The 16932-nt window shown below is 44.1% G+C and overlaps 1 protein-coding gene across 23 annotated transcripts in view; it reads right to left on the bottom strand.

Annotated features, from left to right (window-relative positions):
- MBNL1 (muscleblind like splicing regulator 1) overlaps positions 1-16932 on the bottom strand; it is a 372727-nt gene that overhangs the window by 179473 nt on the left and 176322 nt on the right. For 20 of the 23 annotated variants that reach the window (XM_068280882.1, XM_068280883.1, XM_068280885.1 and 17 more), the window contains one exon: positions 12881-13809. The exons of 1 other annotated variant lie outside the window; for it this stretch is intronic. In XM_068280882.1, the coding sequence (XP_068136983.1) occupies positions 12881-13054 (174 nt within the window). In that variant the 5' untranslated portion in view covers positions 13055-13809. Of the gene's footprint in view, positions 1-12880; positions 13810-13944; positions 14430-14723; positions 14744-16932 lie in introns of those variants that run through there. 2 more of the 23 variants (XM_068280890.1, XM_068280887.1) reach the window with 2 other exon arrangements.

The following is a 16932-nucleotide window of genomic DNA, read 5'->3' as shown; positions in this document are numbered from 1 at the left end:
CTGAACTATAGAACTGGACTTTTGAGCGCTCAACCATCTACTAATTTCTTACATACAATTCCTTGTTTTTTTTAAAAAAAAAAACAACTAATAATAATAATAATAATATCTAATGTAGTCACTGTCCATAAACTTAGCCAAGCTTTGGATAGTGCACTAGGTAGTTTTAAGAGTTTGTGTTGGGGGATAGGGTAGGAGTAGGAAAGATTTGATAGTCAGGGAGAGGTTGTTGTGGTTAGGGATTTAGGTTTGGAACCCATTAGGGAGTTTTTGGCAGCATTTTGGGATCGCCGACAATTGCCTGCGATTCCCCAAAACGCTTTGCCAATGAAAGTGGATGGAGCAGATCGCATTGGAGTGATTGTTATTAAGGGTAATCGCAATCGCAGGACATGCAGCATTTGGTTTGCACTCAATGCAAAGTGCTGCATAAATCGCTTATCAAAGCGATTATGCAGCGCTTTGGGGGCCCAAGCGATAACCTTTAAATAAAACTTTAATATACTTACCGGGTCTCTGTATTATCTTCTTCCGTCCGTAGCCCGGCCCCTAAAGGAAGAGTGCTTCTCTGATTGGTCATAGAAAAGCACCTATGACACCTGGTAAGTATAATAAAGTTTTAATAAAAAAAAATGCAAATTGGAAGTACTGTACATGTTAATGTACAGCACTTCCAAACGTCGGGTAATCGCAAATGCCCTAGGAATTGCTGCGCACAGAGTTGCGGCGAATTTAAAGAGCTGTAACAAATCCTAGTGGGTCCCAGGCCTCAGTTTGCTTTGAGAGATGAGATAGTTTTATGCTGGGTACACACATTGAGATTTCCCGCTCCACCACGAGCTCGATCCTGGTCGATTGATTATTTCCGACATGTTTCATCGGGTCTCGATTGATATAGCCGTCGATTTACTCATGTTAAGTATGCAAAATCGATGGCTGTATCGATCGAAGCCCGATCGAACATGTCAGAAATAATCGATCGACCAGGATCGATCCCGCCGATCGAGCGGGAAATCGCAATGTGTGTGCCCAGCTTTAGGCATAGAGATGGGGTTTTACTTTGTTATACAAATATACACATATCCAAGCCCCAAACAGTTTACACCTGTGCAATTCAATTTTTCATCTAATGTGTGTTTAAATGTAAAAGTCAGTCCAATGTGCAGAAGCATAACTTATACGATGGAGCTCTTCAACAAAAGCATTTCAGAGACCCATTGTTTTCTAACCTAACATAAAAATGCTAATGTATTTATATATTCAAACATTTATTATGAAATATATTTAATATAAACTTATATATAAAAATATTATATTAAAATATAAACAGATTTTACATCTACTGTAAATTCTGCAGGTTTTATCCAGACTATTACTAAGCAGTTGGTAAATGCATTATGGAGCATTTTACACAAGGCAAAGGGCTGAGCTGGTATTTGGTTTGGAAAGATGACACCAACTTCAGCAGACAGAAAAGTATCATGTCCTGAACAATTAAATATTTCATATGCTCTACCAGCTGTATGCTAAAAAAAATACTGTGGATGAAGGCTAATTTATAGATGTGTTTGAGTGCGGCATTTATCTCTCGCAGCGGACAAGCTCTGTCCCAACTGTTTTTGAAAAGCTCAGAGATTTGATAGATGAACATAGATTGCACTCATAAATACTGTACTGACTATTTTGAATGGTTGCCCTTTACTGTCATCCAGCATTCAGAAACTCTCCTCGACTTAGTATAAAGCTCCTGGGACTTTGGCCAAAATCTGAAAAGCACAGCTGAAGGCTAATGCCATTTCATGGGGTCTTCTTTGAAAATACTGCAGTCGTCTTTCTCCTGTACTAATAATAGTAAAGCATAGGAATTATCTATATCGCCCACAAAAACACAGATGACAACACATTCTCTACCCTTTCCTTAACCTCTATCCTTCCCTGAACCCACAGGGTCACCATGCACACTGTATATACATTTGTCAGGAGGGTAGCTCTGATGCATTGGTATTTGAAGCACTCACGACAGGGGATAACCATTTCTACAAATGGCCATCAGAAATTATTTTTAAAGCAGTATGAACTTAAGGTTGTGCTAACCCGAAAAGAAAAGAGTTAAAAAGTTAAAGGCTCAGTTCAAGTGTACATATTTAACATGCCTTTGCTTAGAAACAAACTACAACTGTTAAGTATATGTTTCAAATGAACTTGCTTTATTGTGTATACCAACACCCTACATTGACCATACTTATCAGCTGATCTTATTACAGAGGTAATGCTTGCAATGCTTATGCAAATGTTTATTCATTTGGTGCACTAAACACATCTGCTTCAGTGCTAGGATGCCACTTTCAGGAGAACTGGCTTCCTTCATCCTCCTCCACTGCCTCCTCTGGTCCATCACTGGGACCCTCAAAAGCTTGTTGGCACTTGCCAACAGCTCCAGCAAGCTTTGACAAGCACTGTCCCACTGTCTTTCTTTGGAATAAGCCAGGCTGGATCGGGTTCACACCACTGCGCAGGTGTGTACCTGATCGGGCTTGGCTTTTTCTGCCAAAGCAGGACAGTGCTAGTGCGTGTACACAGGGAGGTCATGCTTCGGGGGTCCCAGCGCTAGAACAGGCTGGCAAACAAGTAGGGGGAAGTCTCCTGGGGTAAGTATCTGTTTATATCCTATAAAAAGCTCACAGGTTAACTTCAAGTAACAAGTAACATTCAGTTAACAAAGACGATGTGCAACTGAAAAAAAAAAAAAAAAGATTCTGAAAGGTCATAAGGTAATTTACACACATAGGGCTTGATTCACTAAGACAAATAGTATGCCTTATCAGAGTTAACATGCCTTATTGGAGTAGCATAGCGAGTGCTTTAAACATATGCCTGCTAATTGGCAATGACGAGAGCTCCACTAGTCCTTCCCTGAGCCCCTGTGGGTCCAATCACTTTAAAGGACATTATCCCCGCCCTTTGATTGGCCCAATAGGCTGCCTGTCGAGTTTCCCGTGACTGGCAGCCTATTGGGCCAATCAAAGTGCGGGGATAATGTCCTTTAAAGTGATTGGACCCGCAGGGGCTCAGAGCAGGAAGAGCTCTCCTCATTGCCAATTAGCAGCCATACGTTTGTAGCACTCACTATGCTACTCTGAAAGGTGTGTTAACTCTGATAATGCGTGTTAACTCTGATAAGGCATGCTATTTGTCTTAGTGAATCAAGCCCATAATATGATAAAAAGTTACAAAAATGTTGTTTTCATCAATACTTTACAGTATATTATAAAACGATTTAACTATAAATTGCAATAACTAGTACAACAAAGGGATTTGTTAAGCTCATCAAGGAGTGTTCCTTTAACCACTTAAGGACCCCCCTAGTGACCAGGCTTTAAGGGCTCACTGCAGGGCCGTACAACTCAGCACACAAGTGATTTACCCCCCCCCCTTTTCTCCCCACCAACAGAGCTTTCTGTTGGTGGGGTCTGCTCCCTCCTGCCTTTATTTTTTTTATAAATATTTAATTTATTTTTAAATACATTTTCCTATTTTTTTTTTTTAATTCCCCCTCCCTCCCTCCTCCCACCAACCAATCAGCGTGATTGGCTGTCATTGGCTTCAGCCTATGACAGCGGATCACTTTCCTTCCTCCCAGGGGGACAGCCGTGTCACACGGCTGTCCCAGTACAGCGCTGCGAACTAAGGCGTACACTGTTAATAGATGGAGGTTTCGCTGTCTAACAGTCCCCTGCGATGACTGATGACGGAGCTCCACTTCGTCATTCAAGCGGGGATGCGCGCGCGATTCCCTGCAATCTCCGCCAGTAGTCATTCCCGCCAATCGGGGTGGTCCTGGGGCTGCCGCACTGCTCACGCCAATCGGGGTGGAGCAGTCACGTAGAGGTTAATTATTAAACCACTAGACTGAAGACTGGTACACACATCCAATTTGTATAAGCCAAACACTGGCAAATTTGACCTCCTCCATGAAGTATGAGAACTTACTTACACAATCTGTTCATTGCATTCAACATCTGTTAACCCTCATCCATGGCATCTCCAACTATGCCCGACAGTGAACCTGTTTATAGGGACAGTGAGTGATAATTGTTTTATGTACGCTGTAAAGCACTGCATAATAACTAACTAGCTATTTGACATGGTTATGTGGATCCTAATTGTTTAAAGAGGTACTCATATAGATATACATATGCACAGAGGGATATACCGGTTGCTTGGTAGTTGGAAACAGTTGTTACTTCCCACAATGTAACTAGGTCCACAGACAGGAAACTGTCAGGATCTAGGTGCTGACATCACACTGTGGGAGGGGTTACACCACAATATCACCCATACAGACCCCCTGATGATCCATTTGTGAAAAAGTAAAGATTTATCATGGGAAAGGTGGTATCGGCCACTGATTGGGATGAAGTTCAAACTTGGTTACAGTTCCTCTTTAAGGAAAAAAATGTCTGCGTATTCCACAATAGTGGAAATTAGATTTTCCCCTTCAGGTACACTTTAAAGCTATTAATACATTTTAAATGAGTGTTTTATAAGCAAAGTTTACCAATTCTTCTACAGGCACGCCTTAAGAAAGTCATTCTTATTATTTGTAAGCAGTTTGCTGCTGTCATAGTAGCTAGATAATAAACTCATGTGATTTCCTGTACAATGCCAGAGAAGCTCATAACATTGGAGATTCACCAGCTGAAGTCAATTGAATCACTTTATTAAAGTTCTTATGTTGAAAAATTACCTATGGAATGTAGTGATGTCAAAAGCAATAATATAACAGAAACGCTATTACACCTTTTACAGAGACAAGTCTCCTGCACTCTGCTAAACCCGCAGTAGAAAGAAAGCAGAAGAGATCTATTCTAGAAGAACATTTAATAAATTACCCATGCCAAATTACCCCTAGAATCTGCTAAAATACTTTTTTTCCGTCACTTTAGTACTACATCTGTCTTCAATATAATACCAGCACTGCAGAAGTTAATAGCTTTAGGGGGAATTAAGTGAGGGGAGGGGTTACAGCGTTACTTCTACTTGTAGAGGGATTGGCAGCACCTATGAAAGCCAGTAAACATTAGAAATTGAGGCGGGGAAAAAAAATCAATGCTTTTCGAGGGTGTGTGTTTTTTAGAAAATGAGAGGAAGATTGTGTTGAAGGGGGAAGGCATTTGCCTGCGCACAGCTAACTACCGATCAAAACACATAACTTCCAGTCCCACATGAGAATACTGTAAAGATTAGACAAGGGCAGTGAGATGCTGATAATTACAGATTTGATACAAATGTAATGTACATGGGAAGCAGCTTGGTACAGGGCCATTCAAATTCACTTCCTGTCCGCTTTGATTGGTCTAATTCCAAGCAACGTTCAGTTTGAGTTATTTTTGTATGCAAGCCAGAAATATTTTCATCTCATTGACCATCTCTAGGTAAACTCCAGGTAGACCGCATTTAGGGTACTTTCACTCCTAGTTCACAGTGGTCAGTTGTGTTGCAGAATAATTCTGCATGCCAAGTCACTGCCCAAAAAATTCTTTGGGGCTGATAAAAGTAGTGCATTGTAACAGATCGCGTTATTCTAACTCGCTGCATGCAGGCTTTGTATTAAAGTCTATTTCCAGTCACTATTGCAGTTCACACTCATAACGCATGCATTATGCAACTGACCACTGTGAATCAGCCCTAACTTGGGCATGGTTTAGCACGCTGTAATGTGGTTCAAAATCTATAAACCATTCACACCTCATCAGCTGCACTGCAATGCAAAAGGTTCAGTTGTTACAAGGCAGAGCACCCCATGTGCTGCAGAATCGCACACTGACACGCACCATGCTAGTCACTAAAGTTGTAAATGGGTCAGATGCTTGTTTACCTCTGTGTTACATTGCATGCCACCACAACTGTTTTTGGTTGTGTTATATGTACATTATAACACAATGCAATGCAATGGCCCAGTGTGAAACAAGCCTCTTTCCCACCAGGACGTTGCGTTTTAGGCGACGTTATAGGTTACATAACGTGCCTCCGCCTGGTGGTGTTGTGGGAGGACGCTACCAAGAGCCGCGTTATGCAGCTCTTGGTGCGCCTTTTTTATGCTCTGGGATGCGGAGACCACGTGATCCGCATCACGTAGTCCCGCCGGCCAATCGCCTCACAGAGCGGCCGCACCAGGAAGTAAACACTGCACGTCACTGAGTGCAGTGAATATTAATTAGCCATGTGGCTGGCCGCGGAGGAGGAAGGGAGACCTCCCCCTCCAACATTACTGAGCATGTAACGCACAGCATGCAGCACTTAATTTGAACGTGCTGCGTTACAATGTAACGCAACGAGGGCACTGTGAACAGCCCATTGATTTTTCATTGTTGTGCGGTGGGCTGCGTTAGAGGCTGCACTAACGTGCGCCTGTAACGTCTTACTGTGAAAGCAGCCTAAATCTCAAAACCACATTAAAAGTAAAATAACTAGGTACATACCTGTACATGAGAAATCTTAGTCTTTGCTGCTACCACCTCATCTTACTGGCATAAAAGGGACACTAGACATTTACAGTCCCCCAGCCTTTTGAAGTAATTTGTTAAATAATTAAACTATGCACTTTCAACTGTTAATATGTCACTCCCCTTTCCAAACACTTGGTGTTAGGAAATGTCTTCATTTATTATGCTTGGACTAGTTTACATATTTTCCTTATGTGGGATTTAGCTGGGCAGCACATTTTCAAACTCCCCATTTTCACCTACAAATGAAAACAGCCAGATCTGCAGTGTTACCCCAATGCACAGATCACAGAAAGGGGCATACTGCAGTGTGACCCCAATGCACAGATCACAGAAAGGGGCATACTGTATTGTGACCCCCAATGCACAGATCACAGAAAGGGGCATATTGCAGTGTGACCCCAATGCACAGATCACAGAAAGGGGCATACTGCAGTGTGACCCCAATGCACAGATCACAGAAAGGGGCATATTGCAGTGTGACCCCAATGCACAGATCACAGAAAGGGGCATATTACAGTGTGACCCCAGTGCACAATCACAGAAAGGGGCATACTGTATTGTGGCCCCTAATGCACAGATCACAGAAAGGGGCACACTGCAGTGTGACCCCAATGCACAGATCACAGAAAGGGGCTTACTGCAGTGAGACCCCAATGCACAGATCACAGAAAGGGGCATACTGCAGTGTGACCCTAATGAACAGATCACAGAAAGGGGCATACTGCAGTGTGACCCCAATGCACAATCACAGAAAGGGGCATACTGCAGTGTGACCCCAATGCACAATCACAGAAAGGGGCATACTGCAGTGTGACCCCAATCCACAATCACAGAAAGGGGCATACTGCAGTGTGACCCCAATGCACAATCACAGAAAGGGGCATACTGCAGTGTGACCCCAATGCACAATCACAGAAAGGGGCATACTGCAGTGTGACCCCAATGCACAATCACAGAAAGGGGCATACTGCAGTGTGACCCCAATGCACAGATCACAGAAAGGGGCATACTGCAGTGTGACCCCAATGCACAGATCACAGAAAGGGGCATACTGCAGTGTGACCCCAATGCACAGATCACAGACTGGGGCATACTGCACTGTGACCCCAATGCAGATCACAGAAAGGGGCATACTGCAGTGTGACCCCAATGCACAGATCACAGAAAGGGGCATACTGCAGTGTGAACCCAATGCACAGATTACAGAAAGGGGCATACTGCAGTGTGACCCCAATGCACAGATCACAGAAAGGGGCATACTGCAGTGTGACCCCAATGCACAGATCACAGAAAGGGGCTTACTGCAGTGTAACCCCAATGCACAGATTACAGAAAGGGGCATACTGCAGTGTGACCCCAATGCACAGATCACAGAAAGGGGCATACTGCAGTGTTACCCCAATGCACAGATCACAGAAAGGGGCATACTGCAGTGTGACCCCAATGCACAGATCACAGAAAGGGGCATACTGCAGTGTGACCCCAATGCACAGATTACAGAAAGGGGCATACTGCAGTGTGACCCCAATGCACAATCACAGAAAGGGGCATACTGCAGTGTGACCCCAATGCACAGATCACAGAAAGGGGCATACTGCAGTGTTACCCCAATGCACAATCACAGAAAGGGGCATACTGCAGTGTGACCCCAATGCACAGATCACAGAAAGGGGCATACTGCAGTGTTACCCCAATGCACAGATCACAGAAAGGGGCATACTGCAGTGTGACCCCAATGCACAGATCACAGAAAGGGTCATACTGCAGTGTTACCCCAATGCACAGATCACAGAAAGGGGCATACTGCAGTGTGACCCCAATGCACAGATCACAGAAAGGGGCATACTGCAGTGTGACCCCAATGCACAGATCACAGAAAGGGGCAAACTGCAGTGTGACCCCAATGCACAGATCACAGAAAGGGGCATATTGCAATGTGACCCCAATGTACAGATCACAGAAAGGGGCTTACTGCAGTGTGACCCCAATGCACAGATCACAGAAAGGGGCATACTGCAGTGTGACCCCAATGCACAGATCACAGAAAGGGGCATACAGCAGTGTGACCCCAATGCACAGATCACAGAAAGGGGCATACTGCAGTGTGACCCCACTGCACAATCGCAGAAAGGGGCATACTGCAGTGTGACCCCAATGCACAGATCACAGAAAGGGGCATAATGCAGTGTGACCCCAATGCACAGATCACAGAAAGGGGCATACTGTATTGTGACCCCTAATGCACAGATCACAGAAAGGGGCATACTGCATTGTGACCCCTAATGCACAGGTCACAGAAAGGGGCATACTGCTGTGTGACCCCAATGCACAGATCACAGAAAGGGGCATACTGCAGTGTGAACCCAATGCACAGATCACAGAAAGGGGCATACTGCAGTGTGACCCCAATGCACAGATCACAGAAAGGGGCATACTGCAGTGTGACCCCAATGCACAGATCACAGAAAGGGGCATACTGCAGTGTGACCCCAATGCACAGATCACAGAAAGGGGCATACTGTATTGTGACCCCTAATGCACAGATCACAGAAAGGGGCATACTGCATTGTGACCCCTAATGCACAGGTCACAGAAAGGGGCATACTGCAGTGTGACCCCAATGCACAGATCACAGAAAGGGGCATACTGCAGTGTGACCCCAATGCACAGAACACAGAAAGGGGCATACTGCACAGATCACATACCTGCTGCCTAGGATGAAGCATAATGTGCTTAAAACAGAAGACGGATACTTGCGTTGCACCAGTGAGCATTAACTCTATGCTTGCTAGGCATCTGTAGATGACAAGGACCAAATCTACAGACGTTCATATACAGGCAGATCAAATCTATCTAAGAGAATACCTTCCCCGCTGTGAGTGGCTGAGTCTAAGTAAATTTGGTCCAGCAGATAATATTCAATGAAAGCAATTTTTTAAAAATGTATACGTGCGCCAATATAGACTTTGAACAATGACATCCTCCATACTGACATTCAATATGTAAGCAGATACCCATACAACTCAAAAATAAGTAATGATGTCGACCTACACACACGCAGAGGAGGTCCCAGGAGACCAATCTCTTACAATAGTCTGCTTATGTATGGGGAACATTAAGGTGGCCACACACGATACAATAAAATGATCCGATTTTACGGCAATTCGATCTCCCGAAAAAAATCTAATTTTTTTTATTCGACTGAAAAATCCCGTTTTCTTCTATTTTAATCGATCTGGAATGCCAGATATTTTTCTTCAATCTTTCTAAAGATTGTATGGTGTGTGTTGGATTGTCAGTTTATTAATATACACACCCTAGCAATTTTGTCAGTTTCCAATCAGTTTTATCATAATTGGGGAAAAATTGAACATACGTGTGTGGTACATTGGTCATATTTTTGAAATGTTACAATCAGTCAGAAAAATGTATTGCAATTCTTAAATTGAACAGATTAAGAACTGAGCTTAACCACTTTCCCCACCGCTACAGTATATCTACGTCAGCTGTGGCATCCTCCAAGCCACAGCGACGTAGATATACTGACCTGGCTGCAGCCCTGCTGTGCACGGTCGGGTGCTCTTCAGAGCGCACCCTCCGGCACTGTCAGCTGCAATACTAATTGGTGGAAGGGAACATGTTCCCTTTTGGCCAATTAGTCCACCCCCCTCCCATGAATGATCGCTGCAGTAGTGAACTGCAGCGATCCTTCATCTGTCCCCCTCGGCGCACCAAGAGTTAAAAAAAATCATCCAGCAAGCAGCCTCACTCACCTACCTCGTTCCTGCGACGATCCTGAAGTCTGATCCTCCGATCACCGCTCTGCATTCAGCTGCATGTTGCCGGAAACCCGGGTCCCGGCTTGATGACGTCATCAAGCCGGGACCCGGGTTACCGGCAATATGCGGCTGACTGCAGAGCGGAGAACAGAGGATCAGGCTTCAGGATCGTCGCAGGAACGAGGTAGGTGAGTGAGGCTGCTTGCTGGATGATTTTTTTTAGGATTTCTGCACGGAGGGGGCTGCCTCATGGGGGGGGGGGCATCTGGCTATCGATCCTGGGGGGTGGAGGGTAGCATAAATAAAAGGGGGGTTAGATATTTGTTGGGGGCATCTAATTGACTAAGGGGAGGGGGGGTTACTAATTTGGTGCATCTGGGCAACTGGGGGGGCAGTTATCATATACTGGGGGCACATTTGGCTATAATGGGGGGGCAGCACTAATCCTGGGGGTACATCTGGCCATAATGGGGTTAATCCTGATCCGGGGACACATATGGCTATAAAGAGGGGCACTATTCCTGGGGGTGCGTCTGTCAATCTATTCTGGGGCTGTCAAACGCAGGGGACACATGTGGCTATGCTAGGGGGGCTGATATTTGGGGACACATCTGACTATACTGGGGGAGGCGGTGATACTGGGGACACATCTGGATATCTATACTGGGGCGACTTTAACTGGCGGCACAGTTTTTATGTCAATCGCACTTTTTATTTCCAAACAGGAATTGGTCAAAATTGAGAAACACATTTTTTAAAAATGTTCCCACTTTTTCCCATTAAAATGCATAGAGAGGAACATTTTACTATGTACCAAATACCCCCAATGAAAGCTTAGTTTGTCTTGAAAAAAACGATATATAGGTAATTTAAGTGGCACGAGTACAGATGAAGTTATTGCTGATTAAAAAGGGACACTGCTAAAGTGTCAAAACTGCTCTGGTCAATAAGGGGAAAACAAGGTCTGGATGCGAAGTGGTTAAAGGACAACTGTAACAAGAGGGATATGGGGGCTTGCCTTATGTATTTCCATTTAAAGAATACAAATTGCCTGGCAGCCCTGCTGGTCTATTCAGCTGCAGTGGTGTTTGAACAACACCAGAAACAAGCATGCGGCTAATAATGTCAGATCTGACAATAATGTCAGAAACACCTGATCTGCTGCTTGCTTGTTCAGAGTCTATGGCTAAAAGAATTAGGGCCCGTTTCCACTAGAGCGAATCCGCATGCGTTGCCTGCATGCGGATTCGCATAACTAATACAAGTGGATGAGACTGTTTCTACTTGTCAGTTTTTTGGTGCGTTTTTCTGTGCAGGATTTTTCTGCACGGTAGGGCCTGCAGAATTCGCCTGCGTGTGGAATGCAGGCGATTCGCAGGCAATGTATTTAATAGGGGAAAACGCACATGCGTTTTTACTAAAACGAATGTACATTGAGCCAGGGAGTGACATGGTTAAAATCGCTGATAGCCTGCCTATGCGAAATCGCATGCGAAATCGCGGCAAAAATCGCATGCGGAATCGCATCCGCATGCGATTTTGTCAGCGGTGGAATCCCAGCGATTCGCACCGCACTAGTGGAAACGGGCCCTTAGAGGCAGAGGATGAGCATGACAGTCAGGCAACTGGTATTGTTTAAAAGGAAATATGACAGCTTCCATATCCCTCTCATTACTATTGTCCCTGAAGATGGGAAAATAATTAAATAAAGAAAATGAATTTAAAATAAAGGTATATGCCCATTTTTCTTCACAAATGTCAGTGGCAATTACAAGCCTCTCTGTCAGTATACCATGATTCAACGTCACACACTTCAGCTTAAAAACGTAGCAATGGAAGACGATGACAAAAGTGACTGGTCATTTATTTTTTTGTGAAAAGAGGGAATGATTAAAAGTATAAATTCTGAAGGTAATAATAGGCTAATTCACACTTCTGATAGAGGAATGAAATGTAATATATGCTGCCAATGGACAGCATAAACCCAACATTTATGTGAACATTTCATATCAACGTGACAAGTGAACCCGAGGTGAGAGTGATATGGAGGCTGCCATATTTATTTCCTTTTAAGCAATATCAGTTGCTGGCTGCCCTGCTAATCCTCTGCCTCTAATACTTTTAGCCATAGACCCTGAACAAGCATGCGGTAGATCAGGTGTTTCTGACAATATTGTCAGAACTTACAAGATTAGCTGCATGCTTGTTTCTGGTGTAATTCAGACACTACTGCATCCAAACAGATCAGCAGGGCTGCCAGGCAACTGGTATTGCTTAAAAGGAAATAAGCATGGCAGCCTCCATATCACTCTCACATCGGGTTCACTTTAAGACCAATTTCACATTGGGGTTATTAATTGGACTTTTCAACAAAATATATTTTAAAGGATCACTGATCCATACAGGTCATTATATTATCGCCCACTATCATGAATATTAATGAGCTAAAAAGTAGTGCGTGCACACGGTGCCACTGCTAGCCAGAAATGCAGCCAGCCACGTGAGGAAAGGCACTGTTTAAATACCAGGCTTGTATCCTCACATGTCTTTGTTTAGCATTTAGCCCCAAAATGGAAAGGATTGTTTACTCACTTTCAGCGAATCAAAGCAGGCGATTACTCGTCCATTTTCCACTTGGCAGCTTTTCGATGGGTGTGCAAATTTACATTCTGAGTCTGACCTGGAGCAGGTCCCTCTTTGGAACTCCCGACACACTTCCAGCGTTAGCCATTTTGTGTCCCGCATGGGTGCCACGCTAACAGCCATACTTCAAATCTACAGGTAGCTTAAAAAAAAACTTCTCAGAAGTCGTCAGAGAGCGGCAAACTGCGACCGTCCTTTCTGTATCCTCCTGTGTGGTTTCCAAATAGTAAAACTGTGCTGTCTGTATCTGCATACAGAGGTCTCGCTCTGGCTCCTCAAGCTACCGCTTTATAAATAACACAGATTAGAGGATCTGCAATGTTAAAATCATTCAGTCTGTTAAAATATGGTGGCTTGAAGCTTTTCTGTCCGCTCAGTAACCCATTTGTAGTGCTGATATTCAGCCCAAAATGCAAGCATGAAAACGTGGCAGCCCCCTTCACTGGCACAGACTATCCAGGCTGCTCGCAGTAAAGTTTGTTGAAAGGTAATCTCCACGCAGCTGAACTGGCAATTCAATAGGACTCTGCTGTGCAATCTGTATTGATTAGTTTGGCAAGTATCGATGGAGCACTGTAAAAGACTAAAACAGCCTTCTCTGCCTTTCCCACTATCCCCTGTGTCTTGCTTTGATTTCCCAGCAGCAAATACCGTAGTTTGATATCTTTTTTAAGTCACTATACCCACAACGTTACACAGTGCCTTACGCAGAGATCTCTGTTGATTAAGAGCAGAATTAGGGGGGTGGTATAAGATCAGCAGGGTAGGTTTGCTCTCGTTGCAGTATAGCTGGCAGCAAGCAAGGCAAAAAGCAGAGACTGCCGTAGAAGCAGGTCCAAGCAGCAGGGACGTCAGCAAAGGCACTTCTTAGTACCAACCTGTAGAAAAAACAAACACGTTTTAATTTTAACCAAGCAGTACTTCACTTTCTCTAGCACACTTTCCTGCCCGGCTACTGCGCATTGTTATAAAGCTTGCCCCCTGAGCCCCCCCACCACATGCAAAATACTTACAGAGCAACATATTGCAGCCAGCCATCGTGGATTTATTAAAAGAAAAAAAAGAAGAAGAAGCTGTTTCTCCTGTGAAGCAATGCATGATAGGAAGATAACCAATCACAGATAATGTTGCAGCAATATTCTGGGCAGGAAGCCAATAATGTGGGCTGTCTTATGAAAGGTTGTGTCTGTCAGAAGCTCATTACTATGCAATAAGCAAGAGAAAATATCCATCAGATGTAAGTAATTCGGCTGCACAAGGACTAGCATGTGGGTTTTGAATTTACCCAACATGCAGCATGCAGTTAGTGGGCTAAACCATGTTATTTTCCAATTAAACAGCCCATCCGTCGCTCGAAGGAGGGAAAGAAGAACAACAAAACGGAGAAAGAGAGAGAGAGGGAGAGAGTCAGAGAAAGAGAGGGAGAGAGGGGCGTTTGGAAAATCACTAGACGGAAAGGCAAGAAGAGCAGATCACTTTCAGGCTGACTCGTCTCATGCACTGCCTGTGTACAGGCTGCCTTCGCTCTGCTACATCTCGCACATGAGTATAAAAAGAAAAGGAGGGGGGAGTTTTGTAAATGGTACATTCTTCTGACCTATTACATTCACTTCCTTCTAAACTGTAAGCAGCCCTGACTATACACAGCACAAATCTGCACTGGCTTATATCCTGTGAGAAGTATGCTGTACACTCTGCAGACACTTTGTCAATATACCACACACCAGTGAGAAACTGAACAAAAGCTCTCTATCCTGAGGAAAGAAGAAGAAAAAAAAAAACAACTTCATACCGCAAACAGAAACACTGCATGGCAAGCAGTGCTTAAAAGAAGCCTCTCTATGCCTGCTCCCGTTTACCTCTAGGGATCACTGCTGTTAAATTGTAAATAGGTTTTTTGATTCCAGAAATACAATAAACTGTAGCACGCTGTTCCCCTGCCAAAGCGCAACTGTATATGCTCATAACAAGCCAGTACTGGCCTCCTCATATGCAGAACATTATCTTCACACCTCTGGGCTCGTAGTTTTAAAATGGCACCTTACATTTAGCTTTTTTCCATTGCTTCACCACAAAATGGTGACATCTTGCCAAATAATAAACCACGTGGTAGCATCCGCCCTAAGTTGATGATACTTTTTGTTTTTACATATTTAACAAGACAGAGACTAAACAGCAGAAAAGGGTGATGCAAGACTGAGGCTCGGATTTGAAAATCGAAGGGGGAATTATTACAAAAGGAAGCAAGCTAAGTACAAAACTGAAATACATGTTTGTGAAGGCGTTACCTGCCAAAAGGATTTGCAATTCTGTCAAGACACCCTGCGATGAACTGCTTTCTGCTGCACAACACAGTCTGGCAAAGACAAGTTCCTGTTTCAGCATTATGGCTCCCAGTTACACCTGTCTGCTGATTGGACAATGAATCGGTGACACAGGAAGCTGTAAGGCTACAACAGGAAATTGTGGCGTTGACTATCAGCCATTACATTGTATAAATCACAAGAGCAAGAAAAAAAAAACGGCTAACAACATGCGGTTCAAGAAATCTGACAAATTAAAGAGGGACTCCAGGGAATTTTTTTCTTTTTAGCTTTGGACACAGTGTGGAGCTTTTTGTTGCTAACAGGAAATATAGAATTATCAGCACACCATCAAATGTTCCATCAGTATACAAATGCCATGAGCACAGATAGGTATTCTGTAGCTGGTTTTGAATAATCAAAACTGCCAGGAAGTTCCAACTTCCTCTTCTTACTGACCTTGTCAACAGTACTCTGCTCTATCTGGAGTAATGCTGCCAGGGGACTGTCTAGAAATTCCCATCATGCTCAGTAGAAAATAGTAATTAGCAGCCTTTATTACTCATTATCTATTGACTGACAGTCATCTGCTAGTTCCTGTTAAAGTCTCCTGAGATGAAGATGAGGGGAAATGTATTCAGGCTTTTCGCTCTCTTGCCGTCCTCCTCCACCTTCTGGATCTTCTGAATCTAGCCCCAAAAAGTCCTCCAGTCAGTGCAGGAGCAGTCTGGCCGTGTAAGCTTTCCTGTTGCCGGGAGCGTTCTGCGCCTGCAAAGTAGTACTGCACAGGTGCAGAAAATTCCCAGCTGTGGGAGCGCAATTGGGGTTGCACGCGTGAACGGGCTGTGATTGTGCAGAACGCCGGGACAGGAGGACTTACCATGGCCAAATTCAGAAGAATCAGGAGGTGGAGGAGGACAGCGAGGGAGCAATAAGATAGGGGGCTGGAGGAAGCCCTAGGCATGTATACAATGGCGAGCAGGTGCGTTATTAACCCTGATACCCGCTAATACTTTCTCAGATGTTTACATTAAGAGCTCTATAAATAACAATATGGCTACTCTTTAATTTTGGTACACACATCCAATTTTGAGTGACCAATTTTATCACCTCAATGGAGTGTGAGAGCTTACCTAAGCAATCTGTTCCTAGTAAAATATGTTGGGTCTCTACACTACATAGAGGTGGTAAAATTGACCAATAAAAATGAATGTGTGTACCAGGCTTTAGGGAAATTTCAAAGATTACACTTTGCAATGTAAACCTCATAAGAGCAGTGTTTTTCTCTCGAGGCTCTTTTTGCTGGGTGCTACACCCAGCTTACTTTGGTGAGCACCCGGCTGTCATCGGTTCGTCTCCTCATCCACCTCCTATGCTGTAAGCAGAGTTCTGCTGTCCCTGCATCCCCCCAGTTGTGCCCCATCTAGCTACTTTTTCATGCAACCAGACTGGAAAACATTACTGGAAAGAACCCTGAAGAGCCCAATCTATAGGCCCCCCCCCACAATTTAGGGCTGCAGCTCTTCAAGAAGGACTGAAAACAAAGTGGAAGGCTATCCTGTGAGTTTCAGTTAAAACTGTGAGTGTCAGTGTGGAACTGCTCACCTGAAGCCCAGGGCCAAGCAGCAGCTACATGCAATCCTCCATTATGCGTGTGTGTGTGTGTATTGCCATTGCTAAGCCAAGATTGCAACAGAG

The sequence above is a fragment of the Hyperolius riggenbachi genome, chromosome 4 (genome assembly GCF_040937935.1).
Source record: "Hyperolius riggenbachi isolate aHypRig1 chromosome 4, aHypRig1.pri, whole genome shotgun sequence".
Lineage (NCBI taxonomy): Eukaryota > Metazoa > Chordata > Amphibia > Anura > Hyperoliidae > Hyperolius > Hyperolius riggenbachi.
Note: the sequence above shows the minus strand (reverse complement) of the source record. Positions and strands in the feature narration are given on the sequence as shown.